Below are 22,060 nucleotides of genomic sequence, written 5' to 3'. Positions count from 1 at the left end.
AGTCAATAAGTGATAGCTCTTAAGTTGAATCTATTGGTTGTTGATTCTCTATCTTCTTAGTCTCACAAATATATAAAAAGTTATAAATAAAAGTTGAAGATAGAATACTATCATCTTTGGATCTTATTTTTTTTATAGCAAAGATTTGCTATTCTTAATCTTAATTTTGATGGATGTTATCTAAAAAAAGCTTCAATTTTTATTATTATATTTATAAGATTTTTTGTTGGCTCCTATGTGCATTCATTAATATCATATTTGTGCCAATGAATAAAATATTTTAATATATTTTTGCATTGCTTTGAATTTTTTTACCTCAAATTTTTTATTATTATCTACTTTTATAAGAAGAAGTGGCATTTGTCTTCTTCTTGAGATATTCATTGTCTTATATGGTTCAAAAAGAGACATATAGAATATGGGATGAATCTTCATAGACTTTGATAGATATAATTGATAAGCAATAAAATTGACTTATTCACACATAAAAAAAGATCCAAGCCTACAATAGTTCAAACTTGTAATAAGGACAAGTAGTCTTGATATTGTAGCAAAGTAGTCATATCTTATCACCTACAATGAATTGTGATTATTCTTTGCAATAGGCATTTGGATTCTTCTTTTGTCATTCTTAACCTTCTTTTAACTATGCCTTAATTATTGCATATAGCTCTAACAAACAATATGCCAAATCTTCTATTGTAAGATTATTAATTTTTGAAAAGTCAAAAATATTAAGTCATAGATGATAACCATAATTGGCAAAGAAAGATGTTTGTTGAGTAGAAAAACGTATCAAATTATTATATGCAAACTTTGTCAATGGCAAAAAAGTTGTCTAATTATTCTCATGATAGTTAATAGTATACTTCAAATATTATTCCAAAAATTTATTTATGTATTTCATTTATCCATCAATTTAAGGATGAAAAGCCAAAAAGAGCTTTATATCCATCTCTAGAATCTTAAAAAAGATTTTTCAAAATCTTGATACAAATTGAGTCTTCTTTTTTGATATAATAACTTTGGGCAATCTATAATAGTAATAGATGTTGTGAAGAAAAAGCTTAGCTATTTCTTTATGTGTGATAGATTTTGTACATGATACAAAATATACCATCTTAGTAAAACAATCTATTATCACTAATACAAAATCATACAAACTTGAAACCAAAAGATCCATGATAAAATAAATAGAAACATAAGACTATGATTGTTTTATAATAGGTAATACTTGAGAAAGTCCATAAGCTCAATGGTGAGGAATTTGGATCTTAAACAAATATCATGTGATTTTATAAAGTCTTTAATTGCCTTCTACATTTGAAGCCACTAAAAATCTCTTGATATTAGCTCTAAAATCCTATTATATCCAAAATATTTGGTTTTTGGAAAGTCATGATAAGCTTAAAAAATACATAATTGTGCTTTATCTTTTGGAATAAATAATCATCTCTCAAAATATAATAGATTATTTTTGAACTTAAACTTGGAAGTATCATGAGACTTAAAAGAATTATTCTTGATATCATAAATAAGAAGATTAAAGGACATATTTGATTGAATTTGCTTGATAAAAACTGAATCAACAATCATTGTTGATTTTATTGTTTAAAGATGAAAATGCTTTAGCTTCAAAAAAATCATTCTTTCTTGATCAAAAGCTACATTTTTTTTATGCAAGATAAGTACATTTAAAAAAAAGTTTAAAAAATTTTATTATTTTTTGGAATAATAAGTAAACTTAAAATTAAATCTTCATAAAGACATTCTCCAACTAGCTTGGCAATGATTCAAAACACATGTTAACATAAAGTACTTGAGGTTTTTATGATTTGTATACATAATGATTAAACAAAAAATACCTTTTAGATAATAACACCATTCTTGAAATGAATCAATAATTGCAAGAAGTTCTTTATCATTGATCTCATAATTAATCTTGATTGCTCAAAATTTTGTAGAATAAAAAGCTGTTAGGTAGAACTTGTCATTTGCTTCCATTTGTGACAAAACAACATCTATAGTAAATTCTAATACATCTGTTTTAATGAAAAATTCCTTCAAAAAGTCAATGCAATACAAAATTGGTACAAAAATAAATGTTGGCTTTAAAGCTTCAAAAGATACTTCAATTTCTTTGTTCTACTCAAGTTTGTCTTTAAATGTCAAGCATGTAAGATTGAGCCACAACTTGAAAAAAATTCTTGATCAAGAACTAATAATAATTAGCAAATTCCAAAAAATATTGCACATCTCTGACTGTTTTTGAAATTTTTCAATCTATGATAGTTTTGATTTTATAGGAATCTATCATTAAACCATCATTTTAAATGATATACCTTAAGAAGTCAACTTAAATAGTATAAAATACATACTTTTCTATCTTGGCATACAATCTTATATCTTTTAATTTTTGTAATATATAACAAACATGAATTTCATGTTATTTTATGTTTTTAGAGTAGATTAAGATGTCATCTAAATAACAAACAATAAAATTATTAAAAAAATTATCAAATATATCATTCATTACATGTTAAAAAAAAACTACCATATTTATGAATCCAAAAGACATATTATATTCAAAATATCCATACTTGATTTGAAATGTAATTTTTTATTTTTCTCTTTTTTTAATGTATATTAAATTATATGCTCTTTGTAGATTTATTTTTGTATAGATCTTTGTTTGATTCAATTGATCAAAAAGTCTTAAAATTAAAGATGGAAAGTACTTATTCTTGATAGTAATCTTGTTGAGTCATCGATAGTCCAAATATATTTATAGATAGTTATTTATATATATATATATATATATATATATATATATAAAAAAATAAGATAGGAGTTCTACTTAGAGATTTAGAATAGCGTATTAAGTTCTTAGCTGAATTCTTGTCAATGTATTCCTTGAATGTAACCAACTTATTCTATGATAGGCTATAAATTGGTCCATATGTTAGTTGAGCTCTTTCTTGAAGATTGATGGAAAAATCATAAAAATAATGCTTAAAAAAAAATTGCATTCTTTTTTTCAAAGACATCTTAATAATCTTGGTATTGGCTTGAAATGCCACTTAAAATCTTTTTTCCATTAATAATAAATTTACTATATATAAAAAAAATTGATTTTTCTTTTGCAGCATGTATGAAAGTTCTTGCACCTACCAATAATAATTTATCAATGTCATGTGGCATGATTTGTAATTTGAGAATACACTTAATATCTAGCTGTAAAAAAATTAGTTTTAACTTATTGACTAAACTCAAATAAGTGATTTATTCTACTTTTAACTTATATACAAAGTCTTGGCTTCCAAAACCTCTTCACTTTATATAAAATGCTCAAATTGTAGCAAATTACCTCAGAACATATTTTTCCCACAAAAGATTTCATCTTCCCCCACTTTAGAAATTCATATGTCTTGATCCAACTATTCAATTTCTCTCAAATTTTTATATAATGTAACTATTATCTTTAAGCTTTACTACAAAAAAAAATAAACCATAAAATTGCTACCTATCTTTTGGCATCTTAGAAATCCTAACAAGTGCTCTAAACCCTAACTTACAAGCACTTAAGCAATATTTCCTTCATATTTAAAAAACCCAAAACTCAAATGCCACAAAATAATTGTATGATTCTTAGCGCCTTTTAACAATGGCCTGCCCATCTAACATGAAACAAGATTTGATAAAATTGTCCATAGATGGACAACATCCATTTCACTTAGTTATCTAATTAATGAACTAAAAAGAAAATTGGTTTAGTGTGCAACAATAGTTACTTTGTACTTTGACCATTATGGTTTTGCCAACAATGCAGTTCAACTGTACTCTCTCAATCACTAACAAATTTACCATCTTGCTAATAGTAATAATACTAGACTCTTGAGATGGAACTTGTGATCCATTAAGCAATATTGTTGAGCACATGATCATAGTTCAACACAACTCAAGACAGGTCCATCTGCTAATCAAACTTCCATCTTTGAGAATTCAGACATTTTGAAGAAGGATAGATAATATGGTATACCTCACAAGTGGAATACCCACCACAATCCTAGAAGCATTGGATGATGCATACAAACTTGACTTTCTAACAAAAACTGGACTGTAAACATTTCTTCTGCATGGCTAGTCACATTAACATGATATATGGACCAGAAACCCATAGAACATTAGCCATCGTATCAACAATCTTGATAACTTAGTCAAAATATTCATACTAAATTACATACTCTAGGTTTTCATGACAAAAACGCTTCAGAAGCAGTATCCTGCCCTATGTTAAAGGGCTAAAGCATTGTATACCTTTTCACTTGAATTCTAGACATTGAATCCCAACTTCAACAGATTGCAGCTGAACACCATGTCAAAGTCCCTAGAAAACTCACTACACTACATAAAATTGCCTGTCAGAAAACAAGATGTAGAGAGCGTATTTATTAGCCATGCATACGTAACCACTGCCTCTCTGCCATAGGCTTGAGAAAGCCTTGCTCTCGTTCCTGAGCTATGGTGGTGTGTGGGCCTCCATAATCGTGACCAGGGTAAACTTTAGTGGTGGCCGGTAGAGTAGCAAGCTTTTGCAAACTATTGTACATGGCTTTTACATCACAATCAGGAAAATCCAGACGCCCGCAACTCCCAATGAAAAGGGTGTCACCTGAAATCAAGATGTCCTGCTGCGGGCGCTCAATATAGATGCATTGGCTACCTGGTGTATGACCCGGAGTGTGAATAAACTTCAGCTTCACACCGCCAACAGACACCACATCGGCGTCGTCAAGAAGGTTCAAATTTGCAGAAGGAACGCCGTTCGAATTCACCACTGTGTTTGCGTCGTTCCTGTTCACATGCACGGGAAGCTTATCCTCGACCGCGAGTTCTCTAATTCCGGGCACTTTGATTCCAAGCTGGTCGAACGGCGGTGGTGGCGTGCCACCAGTGTGATCAAAATGATAGTGAGTCAACACAGCTCCAACCAGCCGCATATTGTCCGCGGCAGCTAATCTTCGGATTCCTTTCACATCCCAGGCCGCATCCACTACGACCGCCTCACGCGTTTTCGTATCCCCTACCAAGTAAACATAATTCTGCATCTGCTTCGCACTGCTAAAAATCTGCCTCTCGATAATATTCCCCGCGTTGACAGCGAAGTCCCGCCCTGCGAGTAGCTGCCGGAAGTACAACCCCGCCATGAGCTCCCGCGCTAGGGTTAAGTTACATTCTTCAGAGTAGCGCCATTCACCTCAACAAGCGACGCTTTACTAAAAATCCTCCCTACACCCGCGCAGTATCCCTTACCAAGCAGCGCATTATCCAGACGAAAATGGCCCTTACTCCACTCAAAGTTCCAAGCCGCGGCGCTCTGAGCCTGCGGTTCAAGTTCTGCAAGCTCTCTGGCAACTTGGCAGCTGAAATGAAGGTCAGCAAGCTCATACATCGGGAGACGCTTCCCTGCTTCGGTGGCAGGCTTGTAAAGCTCTGTCAGCGTTGTAAAGTCCGTCCATCTCACAGCGTCGTTACACTGCCCCTGAATACTGTCCATATCCAATTCAACGAGTATTCGTCTGCTTCATTCCAAGGCCACAAAGTGCAACGATTGCAGTCAATGGTCCCTACACATTTGAAGAAAATCTTACCCTGACTAATCTCCTGTAAAAAATATGCCGCTAAAACCTGAGCAGTGATCAAATCCCGAGCGTAGAATGTCCACTTCCTCACTGTAAGCTATTTTCCTATTCCTCCATAGTCGCACATCCATCAAACCAATAACAAGAGTAAATGCTTCGTAGCTACTTCAGAAGTATTACCAATCACATGGAAAACATACATAGTGGAGTACAACTCCAAGGTAAGCGATCACATCAAGCTGGTAACATTCAGGTACACTCCCACCATCTTAATCAGCATAATAAAAGAGTGAAGGTTACGCTCCAAAATTTGATCCTTTCTCTACTGAGTCTGACAAGTTCACGTAAGAGAAATGGTCCCAGAAATTGATCATCCCAACACGAGTGAACTAAATATATGAATGAATCTTAGTCTACGTATTGGAGAAATCAGTCCAAATTCAAAGATCAGTCAACACTTAAGGATAAATTGAGCGGTGCCTTCAATTGGCAAGATAATGTAAAAAAGATACATTATATAACATGGGTCAAAAGAGTAGTGGGCATTTAAAACCGCCCCCACTCATCAGGAGTTCTCTTTTACAGTTTAAGGGCGCATGTAAGACCTCCCTATACAAGCCTCCCCAAGAACATGCAGTCCAGTTGGGACTGTACTGACGAACAGCAAAATCTTACGCCAACAGAAAACAACAGACTCCGAAATTTCTGCAGGTCGGAACGAATGGGTTTACAACTCTCCTACGGGTTACAACACCGATAAGAGCCAAATTGTGTGTTCAAGAGACGGACATAATAGACAGTGTTGCTTTGGCATCTCTACTCCCAGCTTCAAACTTCGATCAGACAAAATCTACAATGCCAGGTAAGAAATGGATGAAGATTTATACTATCTGCTCATGATCCCCCAACCACAACTTATGGTCCGTTCCAACTCCATAGTAGCTCAAATACCACTTCACGAACTTTTTAAGGCCTGTGTCCAAATTTGTCGTTGGATGGTAGTTAAACTGGCTTTGCGCATATGAAATGTTCGCGTGTGTAAAAGGAACATCTCCATTCCGAGGCATCTTAATGATATTTCTCTTCGCCTTCTGCTTCAAGTACTTCTCTAGGATGTCAACCAAGGTAGGCACCGTAACAGGAGAGGTATTGCCCAGGTTGAAAACACGCAGTTGCGCTGGGCCAGTCTTCTTACCACCGCTGCCAGTGCTTTTCTCAGCCGTGTCCAGAGCTCCCACACAGCCCTTAACAATGTCATCTATATATGTAAAGTCACGTGCTAGATCTTTTCCACCATTACCTGTATAAATGTTAATAGCCTTTCCCCGTAAAATGTCCCGTGTGAAAGAGAAATAAGCCATGTCTGGTCTTCCCCATGGTCCATATACCGTGAAGAAACGGAGTCCAGTTATTGATAGACCGTAAATGTGATTGTAAGTATGAGCAATTTCTTCACCAGCCTTCTTGGTTGCTGCATAAAGGCTAGCAGGTTGGTCGGTCCGGTCACTTTCAGAAAAAGGCACCTGCATTCACAACGATGCTTGTAAATGACACATAAATGAAAGGCAATAATTTTCAATAAAAGCAACATCTATCAAAATAACGAGATCATATACAACTTGAAAGAGAATGTCGTACTTATCTGAAGAAGAAATTTGACTCTATTTCGGACAATCACGTGTAGTATTGACTGATAAAGGGTTCATTATCAATGAAGAGAATTCGATAAATTTAAGTAACAGAAGGCAACTCAAATCTCTTGACCTTCTCCCTTCCCGCAGCCTAAAAACCACGAAAAGAAAACTTCAAGCATACCTTGTTATTTAAGCCGTACACAGAGCTCGAAGAGGCCCACACTATTGCTGGCTGAGGGTTAGCAGCTTTACAGATCTCAAACAGATTCACAAGGCCAGCGATGTTGCTATGTACATATGACCCTGGATTCTGCATGGCATAGCGTACCCCTGCCTGGGCAGCAAGGTGCATAACATGAGTGAATTGACCTAATTCGAAAAGGGCCTTCAGCAAAGTCTCGTCGTTGATGTCGCCCTCAACAACAAAGACACCGTGCTTTTCAAGCAAGTCTTGCCTGGCACGCTTCAAGGAAGTCTCATAGTAATCATTGAAATTATCTAGACCAACCACTCCATCTCCCCTTTTCTTGAGTGCCAAGGACACATGAGTACCGACAAATCCTGCCGCACCAGTGACTAGTACCACCATGGCTTCTTCTTCTGATCTCTTGGGCAAGCATGACTGTCGCACTTTGAGCTCCCACTGATGAGTTGGCTTGAAGGCAGCCACCGAACGACCAACAATACCACCGTCAATAGCTCCTCCGGACGTGCCACTCATTCTGTAGAACACGAAGAGAGTCAAAGTAAGTAGGACAGCGGTGCATGCCAGGAGTCTTGTTGATGCTGTTGTGTGCCATCTCGATGCTACTCGCCCAAAATAATTACTTCTTTCAACCTTCACCTGCAAATGAAAATTTGACATAATCTCAGTTGATTTAAAAAACAGAGATGGAAAATTAAATCGTGAAGATGAGATCTAGCCTGTCACGATATATAGGCATCATGGTTTACAACTGGATTATACCTGGAGAGATCTAGGCCTAAGAAATCATACCTTTCCAGGAGTTGAAGGATAGTTATCATGCATAGTTGAGGGAGGCATTTTAAGCAAGGGACTCTGCAATATCTTTGTTGGAGAGTCAAAATACATTCCAGGTAACCACCTTCCTTCTTCACTAGATAGCAGGAAGTACTATTGAGACTTTATTTTGTGTGATACGACCTGAATAGTTTGCAACCCCTCTTCGGACTTGACTGCTCAATACTGCATTTTCACCTACAACGAATCAGCCCAAGATTCCTGAGTACCGTGAAAGAACTCACAAATTTGAAGAGAAGCGCGATCTACATAATGGACGTCAAGATATGCTGATCTGCTTCTTTGAAACCTATCAAAAGATATACTTAACACAAGAGATAAGAGAATTTTGAAGGCTACTGCACTGGACGTAAACATTTGGGACGTCGTCAAAGTGAAGTTGTACAAAAAAATGAAATCTCTTTTCTGTGCTTCTAAACTACAGCAGCCTGAGAATACATTAACAAGAAATCAGAACAATATGACGTGATCGACACTAAAATACTTAGACAAGGTACTATACAAAGATTTAATGCACAAAATCTCATCTACTTACATTGGCAGGACTTTTCTTGAGACTTCTACGATGACCACAATTACGTAAATGTTCTATCACTGTATCTCACATACTCACGACCTAGGTACCACTTGCGCAAGATAAATACAAGACAGCGATACTATGGATAAAGGGCTATACTAGCAAAGCAGGCACCACTGTATCATGAAATAATAAAAGGTCGTGGTAATGTTCTGGCAATGTAATCCAAATAAGATTTCACTGTAGGAAACTCGAAGACGTTCAGAACAGAACAGATCAGAAACTAGCTCGTATACAAGAGAATATCCTACTTAACTTTACACTATTCTAACACATTGTAAGTCATAAAAACCTAGATACAAGCTTATTCATCCTCGCAAGAGTGATTCTAACCACGACGGATCACTACATGTAATGGTGAGAGATTCAAGAACATAATTCGACGGAAAGAATTGAAGTGAGCAGCCTCCACCATTACTAAAATCCATGGCTATGTCCTGAGTACATTATTAACAGGTACTTTACATCGAAATTGATCAGTAACCCAAGTAGAGAAGTTTTAGGTCTGCTCTGGATACGACATAGCACATAGTATCAGTTGGCCATTCACGATGAACGCGCTAATATGATAATTTAGATCTAGGTTGATCGGTACTGCTGGATAAAACAGACATTACAAGGGAAATAGAAAACTCCTGAGCAGCCCGAGACTTACAAAAAGAAACGCTCAATCGCCTCGCATTTGCTCGAATAAATCAAAAATTCCAACGCCTGTAGCTTCAGCGCCACAGACGAGGCTCAGCTGATGAAAGAACGTGCTAAGAAGGAGTGCAAGAGCACAGCGCCTCAGTTAACAATGTCAGGCTAGAATCCGCCGAATGTCACAATATCAAGATAGCAGTGATTTATTCGGCTATAACTTAAACCAGCACCCACGCTGGACAGAACCCAGAGACCGCGGAAGCAAGTCTTTGCAAAGCAGGCCTTCCACGTCACCACAAAATCACTAATCTTGATTTCTCTGAATGTGTGCCTTTCCTTGTGTAGGGAAAACTCGTCTTAGTATTCAGCTACCGAGCTTAACTGCACTCACACAAGAATCACGTAGAACTTCAGGATAGAAGACAGAGTTGCAGTAATCGGCTCAACAGTCAATCCGCTCTCAGGCAATGAGTACAGCAAATACACATTGCAAGTCCACTTCAAAGGTTAAAAGAAATCTTTGTACGCTATTCAGAATCTAGACAAGTAATCACACAAATAATCCAAATTGTTGCTTTTCTCTCATACCACTCACTAAACTAACCATCACAGTCTGACACTTCAATGTCATTCTCTCCCCTAATCTCCTTTACCAGATACCGGGGGAGCCGAAACTGAGAACGTATCCGTGCGATACCAATTCCCGCGGAAAAAATCCATGCAACACATGATAACGTAATTTTACCTCCTACTCAGACAGTGCGCTGTTCTGTCTCTGCTCTGTGCACTCGACCTCTTTCCTGACCACACTGCACCTCACCTTCCTAATGTCACTCGGCCCGCCACCATGTAAACAGACAACCATACGAAGCTCTCGGCAAGACAAGGCGCACAGAAGCAGCAGGAACAGCAGCGGAGAAAATGTAGTTATTCGTCCCCCCTCTCCATGTCCAGCCAACACGCATCCAACCTGGAGGTATCCACTGCAGCGCTTGAGTAAATCACTCCGACCTCGTCTATAATGTACTCCCACTCTCTCACACGATAAGTACCACCTACACAAATACCAACGTACGATCGCACTACAATCGCTAGACACGAAACAAATACAATGTACACTTCATCGTCCCCCACTTTTCCTGCCAATCATGCCAAAAGACTCTCCAACCAGGTTGCGTTTGACTCCATCTAGGCCCAACGATTCTTCCCCTCTATCACCACCCGATCACGCAACCAAGTTCTCTCGCATTCACCAGCAGCCAGCACTCGCCGGTAACTTTCACTTCCTCCCGGAAATGCGACGAACGCGACCGGAATGCCAATAGCCGTGTGGCGCCAACGCAGTGCGCAATGTGTGTGCCAACACTTGGAGCGATTCTTACTCCATCCCTTGCAAACAGTGCCAATGCCCTCCAATTTCGGAACTCCACCATGGCCGTAAGCTTCATACATCCACACGCTGCACCCTTCGAAGCACCAACAACAGAAGCCAGAGAGAGACTCACTCTTTTTCGGGTTACGCGTAAGTTCGGGTTACGATTCCAGGGGTTCCACCCCACACACCTGTCGGCTCTCAATCCACTGGCGTCCTTTTCCCACTCCCAAGTGGGACAATTCGTAGGAACTCGCCTTTTCTTGCCTTCTCTCCCTCCCACAGGTGCACCCCCCCCCCCCCCCCGCCCCCCAGATTCCCTTCTTACCCCCCCCCCTTCACTTTTTACCCTCCCCCGCTTCACCATCCATTGGCGCTGCTTGGTTCTCGCTGCTCAACTCCTTTCATCCTGTACCCATTCATCCTATACCCTTATTGTTTTCATCCGTTTTCCATTGCTTTTTCATCCTGCACCCATTACTTTTTTAATTTATTTGGATCATCTCAGTGTGTGGTTCAAAGCACACCCAAGACCATAGGGACCATAAGGTGCAAGGATTATCCCTGGTGTACCAATCCAGTTTCTAGAAATATATGTATGTATATACATATTTGTGTGTGTGTGTGTGTAAAAGTAAGTGTATGTTTGTGTGTGAGAGAAATGACCTACACAACTTAAGAGTATTTGTTTTACTTTTGCATCTTACATAACACTCTTTTGAAGTATTCAATTTGAATAATAGTTGCACAGATAGAAATAGATGAATCATTTGGACCTTTCTTATACTTCAAAGAGAATTCATTTTTGCAATTATTTGGAATTTTAGGTGAAAATTAATAGTAAGATTCACATTGATGTAATATGATACTTTACACACATAACTTATTATTTTGATAACTTTGTGATTTCTAGTTAATCCTATAATAATAATGATAATTATTATTATTATATTATTTTGATGCAAGTAGTCACTTCTATTTTATAATATTAATAGTATGTAATAAAATTACAAACCAGTAAACTTTTCGAAATACAGTGTTTATTCCAAACAAGAACTATATGTATGTATGTGTGTGTGTGTATGTACACACATATTATGCATTTTCTTAAGCAAATCTGTGACCTTAATCTAAATGATTATATCTCTGTTAATGACAAATTTTAATCCTTAAATGCAATGATTTAAAATACTTGTCTTTTTTAGTACAAAGTGTTGTAGTTCCTTAAAGATGGTTAATTGTCATGGGCCATCAATGAATACTTGATTTGAGATAGCGCTTCTCAATTAAAATTTCAATATCCAAAATTTGAAATATGATACAATTAAAAGAGAAATCTCTGATTACGTGTATGGTATTCTGTAAGTCTACAGGATTAGTAATCATTTCTTCAAGTAGGAAAAAAAGAGAAAAGAAATACGTCATTATCTATGTTCTGTTAAATAAGAAGCTAAAGTAACCCCCTTACTCTCGAATACTTTTCATTAAGATGTAGTGTACAAGCTGAAGTATAATTTAGGGTATCTCATATGTTACACTGCACAGCGTGTGAAAATACAAATTGACCATACTGATATGAATAATTAGCAATAAGAATAATCCAAAAAAGACATTTTTTCTTCTTTTAGGGATTGTGTCATATTCCAAAGAGACTCAACTATAAAAAGATAGAAATCAGAAGGCAAACAAGGCAAGGTTAAAAATATGAACAGTAATACAATCTTGTCTCCACTCATAAATTCAAAAGTCCACCAAGCCAATATCCATGAAGAATTCTACATAATTTTGGTTGAACTTTATTAAAGACCTCTTTCAGCCATTATTTTATTTTGTTGTCCTACAATCCATGTACTTGCCCAAAATATTCATGTCTTTGAGGCCAAAATGCTTTTGGATTGTGTTTTGGTGTAGGGGACAAAAATATACAGTGTGCAAGGTTTGTTGCCGAGTTCATGAGTTTGTTTGTTGATGGGTATGGATGGAATGAGTTAGAGGATCACATGGAACACAAGGAGGCAAATGGCCAAACAACTTGCATCCCAATGCAGATGGATAAAGCCAAACCCCACCCTGGCAGGGGCTGGGTAAGAAGCTCCACTCTCATCCCAATTAAAATGGCAAACTGTCCAACAGACAACTTTCCCAACCCTCGCCCAGTTTCGCACACCAACTCCAGCTCATGCTGACGTGGAAACCCATACTGCAATTGAAAAGTTAAGAAAACTAAGTCACAAGCTTTGATCCTCAATAAGCCATGAAACCAAAATCCTAATTGCTATTCAATGGGGTTGAAGGGCCTGCGACGCTTTTTTTTCATGAGCCACTTGTCAAGTTTTTAGCACAATCTGACAAAGCACCCGTTGCCCTCTCTGCTCGTCCAGCTCAACGCAGCCTCTCTCACACTGCCACTCGGTGAGTGGATTTAGGATTTCCGCATCTGATACCCGCACATTGAGTTTTTCCTCTCTGGGCAGTGCACGTTCATCGAGCCCAATCTGTTTTTGGACTTCAGATGGATGACCTAGGCCCGCCAACCCCTCCCCAGTCGATGATGCGCTATGCTGCTGCTGCTGGCTATGATTGTGCAAAGAAAGGACACAAGCTCGGAAAGCATGCCCGTCTTGAAGAACACGGGCTGACTGGCTGGCTGGCGAACTGGCTGGCTCTGCTTACTCACTCACTCACTCACTCACTCGGACGGACGGACGGAGAGGGAGGGCCGTGCATTCTCTGCTTCGTCTGAGGCCCGCCACGCTGTTCTGTATCGAGAGACTGCGACTTTTTAACTTACCCAGCCAATTTCGTTGCGAGTATTTCATCCAAGGGCTCGTTACTAACAATCCCCCGCATCTTGCTCGCATGATGGATTGTACGGTGATCCAATTCTTCTGAACATAGCGCTCGATCTACGACGTCAACAAGTGTGGTTCCAAGGCTGGTGGTCTTTTTCGCAGAGGAGTCAAATTACGAGATCGTTGGCTTCCCATCGGCAGATTCCTCGAGTGTCAATGGAGTTGCCTGGGCACGGACGTGGTGGCTGGGTCTTCAACACTGCAGCGAGTGACAGTAGGGAAAGGGCATCCGAACAAGATGTATTCACACCACCAACCAGTAATTTCTGAGGCCCTGTTCATGACCAACCAGTGAACGCGAAGATCTGCAAGTAGGAGTGGTGCTGGAAGTGCTTCTCTGAGTTGCTTTCATTCATAGTATCTCCGTCGATTCATACACAGCCAAAGTGTGAGCTTGCTCGCGAACTCGTGATGATCAATCACATAGGTAGAATCCAAAACATTGCTAATAGTACACCTCTACTGTGTGAGTCGTCATCCATACGAGCCCTAATTAAAATTTGCGAAGAATTTAGGTAGCATTTCCTTTAACGCATGCAGGGTCAGAGGGTTGCTAATGTTGCAAGCATGGATTAATGACGAACGCTTCTGAACCAAACTGTTGAGAGACCTGAATACAGAGTCGTAGTATACATCTTCATCCAGCTTTGCTAAGATTTGGAATGTTAGCAACTCTTTAAGTTGGATCCACCTTCCGCTAGTGCAGACGCACGATTTTTTAAACCTATTTACGTCGCTGGTCACGGTACAGATTTGCATGTACGTATGGTTCCCTCGATTCGGAACGTGAGACTTTTGTGTGGTATGCCAATGTGACCCGACTTAGTGGGAGAAAGACATGTCAAAGTGGGCGTTAACCTTCTGCCAAATCATACCATGCTACTTCCATGTCAATGCCAGGAGCTTGATCGAGGACGGGGCGAACACGGCAGGGAATTTTATTTTCTGCACATGAGCGTATGGTTCATCCCATCGACCGTCTCCGCTGCATTCTATCCACTCTCGTAGACCTTGGTTCTATTAATTTGTCCACCGGTAAGGACAACTTCTTGGCACTCATGGACTGATACTCCAAAACGCAACCCTGCAGAGACGATGGCCATTCTTGTGCTGCTCAGAAATGGATGTGTGCTCTCAGGGACAACAAGCTGTGTCAGAAAACCAAACGTTGCATAATTTCAGTCGACAACGAACAAATTACCAGTCACACCTCAGGACAAGAACTATGGCTATTCTGTTTCGGCAGGAGATCATGAATGTTGAGCCCTACTGTGCAGAAATGTTTTATTGCTAGTTCAACCACGGCGTGACTGTACTTCTCCTTTGGCATGAAGATTATTAAATGTATGTTGCTGTACAACTGTGTGTAAAGAACTTGAACCAATTCCCCTCACAACGTGGCCAACCGACCTTCAATAAACAGGTGTCTTCTTTTGAATCCTCAAAGCTGCTACTTCATGTGAGCGACTGACAAATGATTCGCGACGGAGAAAGTGAGGAATGGAACTACCGACTAAGTGCTAGGTTTTACGAGGAAGATGAATCCAATAGGCATCGAAATCGTATTCTGATAGTCTTTCTTCACATGCAGAAGTACGGATTACTCCTACTGTTTGCAAAACATCAACGAACCTTTCCATTCAGCGGCAAACTTCCAATCATACTCCGCGTTAACCTTGCAGCTTACGCTTGAGTGACCTTGATCTCAAGAGTAGCAATTTAGACGAAATGTGACAAACCATAAGAGGAATGTTTCTATGGAATTGATCTGAGAAGCACTAATTCATACAACAAGCAGTGATGTCAAAAGCGAATGAAAGTAAGACAGCATAACTGTTTGGAGTACAAAGTTTCAAGTAAAACTAAATAAGACTGCGTTCAAATTTCGTACCGATTGTGGAGTGATATTACTTAACTGTAGACGGAAGGCAAAAAATACTGAAAAGCAGATCATGGTAGTGTGGTGTGTGTCGAGCAACTGATGTAATTGTTCATACTTTTATTTTCACATGTTTGGTGATCCCTTGAGCGCCTGCCTGAATCGCATCCGTATACGGCAGCCAATCAAAGGTTTCTTTCTGAGTGGAAGACCTAGAGATTGTGAAGCTCATTGCAACATCGAAGGATAACAGAGGCGCATTCAGTTGGAATCATGTCAAGAGCTCTGCCGCGAACATTTGCAATGATCCCAGGCCGTGTCGAAGAGATAAACGATCTAGATGTAGGAAGTGCAGGGTGTAGGGATGGGTTATTTGTTTTTCATATCTGCAAAACGTGGTTAGATACGTTTCCGCAACTTCCTCAACTTTCAGCTCACAAGTCAACATGATCATACAACACCAAAGTCTGAGAGGTTGTGAAATTACGGCAGCAGTCCCCCAAAGTTGGACATTCGATTCGGCATTTTCAGCAAAAACCTCTGCCGCTGTGAGTTTAAAAATCAGATCTGGATTCCCATATCTTTCGATCGCATTCATTGCTTAATCAAAAATAATATGATTTCAGGGACGTTTGAAACTTGAGATTAAAGAATTGAGATTGTCATTGGAATGCAAACTACACTGTTTTTGGTCATTACAAGCGGAACAGGAAGTGTGTATCAAAGGGAGCCAACTGTAACATTGTACATTAATAAAAATCATGCCTGTAAGATTCAGCTGACATATGCACAGTGTGATGAGCCTGTTGAAATGCTCTACTGGAATAGCCAACGTTGCTATATCAAACCCTAAACCTAGAGGATTTTAAAGGAGCATTACTTTTGTCTTCTTTGCGTTAGACTAGTGATTAATCCCTATTCAATGCTCACGAACTACATTCTGAGCTTGGAGAAATATATGTATGGAGCGTGAGTAATATTCGTTTTACTGGAGTATGAAAAATATTTCTAAAGAATCAAACATGTCAGAAAATCGAACGTTCATTTCTGGGTTGCAGAAATGGAGTGTCAGAGTTGGATGTGGAGAGAGCACCTTCCACAACAACAACCATTTCCAATAACTTAAGCAATTTAGCATATCTGCAGTATGTGTACGAAAAATTAAAATCAGTTGGGAAATAGAAATCAGGAGGATTCTAGGTGTTTTCACATCATTTCGCCCGAATAAAAAATTACTATTAATATTTTAACTTAAGATTATGTCTGATACAAATCTAATTCTGACCAGTAGTTGGTTACGAAATTGAAAATACTTGATTTCTTGACAAATTTCCTGAGTTGGTATAAAAAATTTATTTTCTTAACCAAGGGTGCCATGGAGTTGGGGCAAAATGTGAATAAAGTAATGTGAAACCATAAGGTGTCAGACTCAATCATTGTAGGTTGGAAATGGGGGGGGGGATTGAGAATGGGTCAGGTACCTTATGTGGACAATTTTGTGGCTATTGTCTCAATCAAAGAGGATATTGTGATGGTCATCTTTTTCTTCTTTTTCAAAACATAGGAAGCCTGTTCTATGGTGCCAGAATTTCTTAGTACAAGAATGTGTTTCCACATCAATGAGGGTCCCCCAAGGAATGCAATTCTGAATAGCCTTTGACTTGGAGGGGCTGTCAAAATTGCATTTCTGCTTCAAGATGTTGATTACTTGTAGCTAGACTGGCCACAAGACACACACACAAACACACAGTTTTCTGATGAATTCCCCCCTCATTTCTATTAATCAGTTCTATTCCAAAAACCCTAAATTGCTAAGGATGAACAAATGGTGTGCATTTTGTGATGTATAGCCAAATCTCATGTTGCAAAGGGTGATGAATGGAAGTACAGAACCTGGACATCTTTGCAAATTTTCAGGAGATTATCATAATGGCAGACCCTTTATCCACATGAGTATTGTAATACAAACTATAAATGTCAATGTATGGTGACTCCTTCTCAACTTGAGGATCTACTTATGATTATTCCAACTCATTCTCATGCACTAGGAAAGCATTGAAATCTGTTAGGTGAAACAATGGTAGACAAGTACACTTTTAGTTATTTACTTATTAAAAAACAATTCATAACACTAAGTTGCAACCCCATGAAAGAAATGAAAGAAGTGGGGCAAGGGGCTTCCCATAGTAGCAAAAAAAAAAAAAAATTAGAACTAAAATTGAAAAGTTTTATTTGCAGATGTAAATGTTACAGGCTATCCTACCATTTTCCAAATTTAATGTTCTTTACAAGAAAATTCAAAAGGTAACACTTGAACACCCAGCATACAGAAGGAAGGATTTCCTACATTCTTCACAGATTCAGTGTGTGAGTTAGAACATTGGAATATTACATAAGAAAATTATTATTTCCTGTCATTGGCTGTCCAGGTAGGAGACTTTGGACACAAAGCTGTGCAGAAAATGTGCACTTACTCCCCAAAAGACTGCTACTCACCACTGGACATTCTGCAACAACCACAAACAAACAAAAAAAACACAATGGGGGATGTCCCCTACAACCCCATAGGTATTTCATTCCTAAGAATCACCACCAATGAATTGAACTTAGAAAACATAATATTAATATTGTTATTCATTCAGCTGAAAAAAAACAACTATTTATGGTCTTACAATGATAGAGTGTGCTACAAATCAATCAACAAAGCAAGTAAAGGGTCATTGTGCCAACTTATCATAACAATCAGATCCTTCAATCCTCCAGTCTGGTAACTCTTAGAAATGATGCACTGAAACATGTGTTCCTCTTTTCCATGATGCAAGCATGTTGTGACTATTGCAAGGGGAAGGTGAGCACACAGAGGAAGATGAGAGAAGAGCATGCCTGGTGATTGATTGAAAGGCAATGGCCCTCTCACAGTCATGAATGATAGAGAGGAGGAGGGACTGTTGCAGTGAATGGCAACAATGTCATTCCCAGAGTAGGGACTTGAATGGTGTCAATTGGGTAGCATCGCAAGCAGGATCCTGCACTTGCCTGTTAAGCATGCTTGCCTCCATCATGAGGAGCCAGCCACAGTCAGTAGTGTAGAGAGAATGAGAGAGTGAGAGACCCAGGCAGGCAGGCACGCAGGTCCCACAATGCTCACACCACTCTCATCAATGCAACATCAGGATCTCATGACACCCCATCTCATTGCAACTTGTAGGCCTCCCAAATCATGGCCCTCTCCCCCCCCCCCCCCCCCCCACCTCACCTTCAGAATTCCATCCTTTCATCATGGATAGGTGGATAGATGCTTGCTTCCCATGCATTTACCTCTCACTACCCACTGAAAAATTGAAGATCCTGGAACTCACACACACACTTATAAGGAGTACTACTTTGTGTGCAGAGGTGTGGAGTGAAAGTCTCATTCACATTCTGAGTAACACACTTTTCTTGGGGTGGGCTCATATGTGATTAATTCCATGTGGTTGGGTCCATGAGAGAGTGTGTGTTTCTACTCTTTATCTTGAGTACCACATTACACTACAAACATACTCTCAGTGGGGTTCATAAACATGGCTGATTGGTTGTGGTTGGAGGGTTGTGTTTGAATATCTGCTGCTATGTCTTCATTTTTTTAGTTCTGCTTCAAACTGTACTATTCCTCTGGCACTTTTTCCACTTCTATCATTTTCCCCTTCTTTCTATCCCATTTCCTTGGGTGTTGCTCAGATTTTGGAAACCAGAGTTTCAATTACTACAAAAAGATGAACTTAAGAAGCCCTTAAAACAGTGAGTTGTTTTCTGTTTTAATTGCACAATGACACATGCTTAAGCTTCATGGCTGTTGATGGCATGCCACAAAATTATACTGAGATTACTTCATGTGCTCTGCCAATTGAATAAATACACACCATTCAATGCTTTGCAAAGAATTTAAACTTTTGGGGTATACATAACCATAAATGCCTCCAAATGCATAAATTACTGTGTGCAACATGTGATTAATTAAGTGCTTTACAGTGCCATGTTAAATGGAGTAACATTTCTGGTTTGTTCCTTTCACATTAATTCTCACATACAAAATTTCAAATTGCAGTACATTGAAAACCAATTAAGGAATGTAAAACAAGGGCAATGTTGTTGACATGGCTGTTGACAAAGATCTCAAATATCAAGTCATGTAAGAAGGACAGAAAGTGAGACATTTGTATATACACACACTGTGATTCTATTGGCATGGATATAGTGGACCTGTATAATGCCACTGTCATCCCAAAGTACTTCCTACTACTATTACTTTGTTTATTTAATCAGTAAGCTCATTTCAATGATCTTCCTTTTATGCTGTGCATTTTTAGGGCAATTAGCCCCCACCCCAGTGTACATGCAAGGCCACTAGCTGTGCAGGATTTGGGGTTTAGCAATGCATTCAGATTTGCCTTACAGCAGAAGCTGCAGAGAAAGAAAGTGCACCTGACTAACTCTTTGCAACCTGACTAAGATCCCCACAAAATCTTCTCCCCCAACACAAACAGGTTGGCACCACTTCATAACATGGATCCATGCAATTTTAATTTGCACATCATTGCCAGTGGATTCTTGAAATATGTGTGTGTATGTATATATAGTTCTTTTTTCATAGGATAAGTAAAAAATATTTTATACCTAGAATTATACTTTGAAAATACATGGTTCAAAAGGCTTGTTGAATTCCTTGGGTTGGTGAAGAAAACTCCTTCTTTGGAAGCATTGGTTTTTGGATGTAATATGAACTGAGAGCAGGTTATGAAATGGACCAACTATTATTATTTTTATTATAACTCTGAACATGTCAATCCATATCTTGATTCAAATAATTAGAAAAAGTAATGTATGATTTTAAATAGTTATTTAAAGCATTTTTGGATAATTTTCCTCAAATTTTCTTAATTGTTTTTTTTGAGATGAACTCAGTTTTTTTGGAAAATAATGTTTTTCATGTCATGTTAAAAACTAATTGCATTCCACCTCATCTTTTCATCTTTGGGCCTAATTTTCTAAGTATGAAGCCAATTTAGAGAGGCTTCTAAATTTAAAATGATCAAAACATTTAAAGGTTAAGACCTCTCACCTTATCTCTTGAATACAAAATGCCCACAAAATAGATAATATTTACTAGTTATAAACACATACTCAAGTGCATATAATGTGTAATTTAGGGCCTTTAAACTAAAAACTTTTCATGAAAATTTATAATTTTATATTACAAAATTATTTATTTCTTATTATCTGAAATACTTTGATTTTAATTTTTTTATGTTTCATTACAATTATGTATTCTTTGATATATGATTATAATATTGGTAGTACAATCAAAATATTATTATGATATTAATCTCAATGCTAGTAGATCAAAAAATAATATAAATATTGATAGTTTGTTGCATTAAATAGACCTAAAAAAGAACTTATGCTGATAAATTTTTATAAATTATCTTTTATTAATATTAACATTATTTATTTTAAAAACCAATTTAATAAATTTTAAAATATTATATTAAAAATATCAATAAATTTTAATAAAATATTTTCCAAAAAAATCATTAAATACTTAAATTTAAAGAAATATAATTTAATTCTGTACATTACCAACAACTTAAAAGATCCTTAATAGTATTCAAAGACATGAGGTTTATAATATCTTGACTGAGTTGTAAGATTTTGTTTTAGTAAATTTATTTATTTTGTCTCTTTTTCTAAGTAACAAATAATATTAATAAAAATACTTATAAATTATAAATTTATAAAAAGCATACTTGTCAAAAATACCAAGATAATGTAAGATTGCTTCAAAATAAGGATGGCTGAAAATTACACAGCAAACATACAAAAGAACAATTTAATTTTGAAGTGATTTTTGAAAAGATAAAACAATATCATGGATATTCAGATAATCAGATTGTGTGCAAGAAACTTTAAATATATATTTTAAAAAGTAAGTTTTAAATTATTTGTATTTTACACAATATAAATAATTAAAAACTTATTTTTGTAGAAAATTATCTTCACTTCTAAATCAATAGTGAATCAAATTCTTTCTTTTCAAGAGATTAATTTATACAAGTTAATAAGTATGTCCTCAAATCTCGGTAATAAGTTTTATAATTATTGATACATGATGGTGTTTTCTTCAAAAGATTTTAATAAAGCTGATTTCAAAATTAAAAGTTAATTTTAATATATATATATATATATATATATATATATATTAATTCTACATAATTACGATCTTTGATATCAACCTAACTTATCTTAATAACCAACTACATGTATTATTAGACAAATGAGTTTCTATTTAAATATTATTAGATTTATTGTGTAAAAAATTGTAAATTTAAAATTAAATAAAAATATGAATATTAAATTCTAGTTGTACTTAATTTATAAATA

General features: G+C 37.3%; 2 protein-coding genes and 1 long non-coding RNA gene across 10 annotated transcripts; 1 reads left to right on the top strand and 2 right to left on the bottom strand.

Annotated features, from left to right (window-relative positions):
• Window positions 1-4,451: 4,451 nt before the first annotated feature.
• On the bottom strand, window positions 4,452-5,207 carry LOC112289572 (uncharacterized). The gene has a single exon (XM_024534849.2). The coding sequence runs from the start codon at window positions 5,205-5,207 to the stop codon at window positions 4,452-4,454; it is 756 nt and encodes a 251-aa protein (XP_024390617.1).
• An 893-nt stretch (window positions 5,208-6,100) lies between these two features.
• Window positions 6,101-11,032, bottom strand: LOC112289571 (UDP-glucuronate 4-epimerase 2-like). 8 transcript variants are annotated; one of them, XM_090254921.1, is made up of 5 exons: window positions 10,283-11,032; window positions 9,551-9,918; window positions 8,274-8,495; window positions 7,458-8,120; window positions 6,101-7,165 (listed from the first exon to the last, which is right to left on the bottom strand). In XM_090254921.1, exons 3-5 carry the CDS (start codon window positions 8,367-8,369, stop codon window positions 6,524-6,526), a joined length of 1,401 nt encoding a protein of 466 aa, XP_090111047.1. In that variant the 5' UTR covers window positions 8,370-8,495; window positions 9,551-9,918; window positions 10,283-11,032; the 3' UTR covers window positions 6,101-6,523. The 8 variants fall into 8 exon arrangements, with proteins under 8 accessions (XP_090111047.1, XP_024390610.1, XP_090111048.1 ...); XM_024534842.3 differs by having other exon boundaries at window positions 8,274-8,483; XM_090254922.1 differs by having other exon boundaries at window positions 8,274-8,336.
• Window positions 11,033-17,001: 5,969 nt separating this feature from the next.
• On the top strand, window positions 17,002-18,477 carry LOC141046053 (uncharacterized). Its single transcript, XR_012218737.2, has 3 exons — window positions 17,002-17,622; window positions 17,879-17,944; window positions 18,070-18,477. It is a non-coding gene; the product is annotated as an uncharacterized LOC141046053 (long non-coding RNA).
• Window positions 18,478-22,060: the final 3,583 nt, after the last annotated feature.

This window comes from Physcomitrium patens, chromosome 12 (assembly GCF_059467195.1).
Source record: "Physcomitrium patens ecotype Gransden chromosome 12, ASM5946719v1, whole genome shotgun sequence".
Taxonomy (NCBI): Eukaryota; Viridiplantae; Streptophyta; class Bryopsida; order Funariales; family Funariaceae; genus Physcomitrium; species Physcomitrium patens.
Note: the sequence above shows the minus strand (reverse complement) of the source record. Positions and strands in the feature narration are given on the sequence as shown.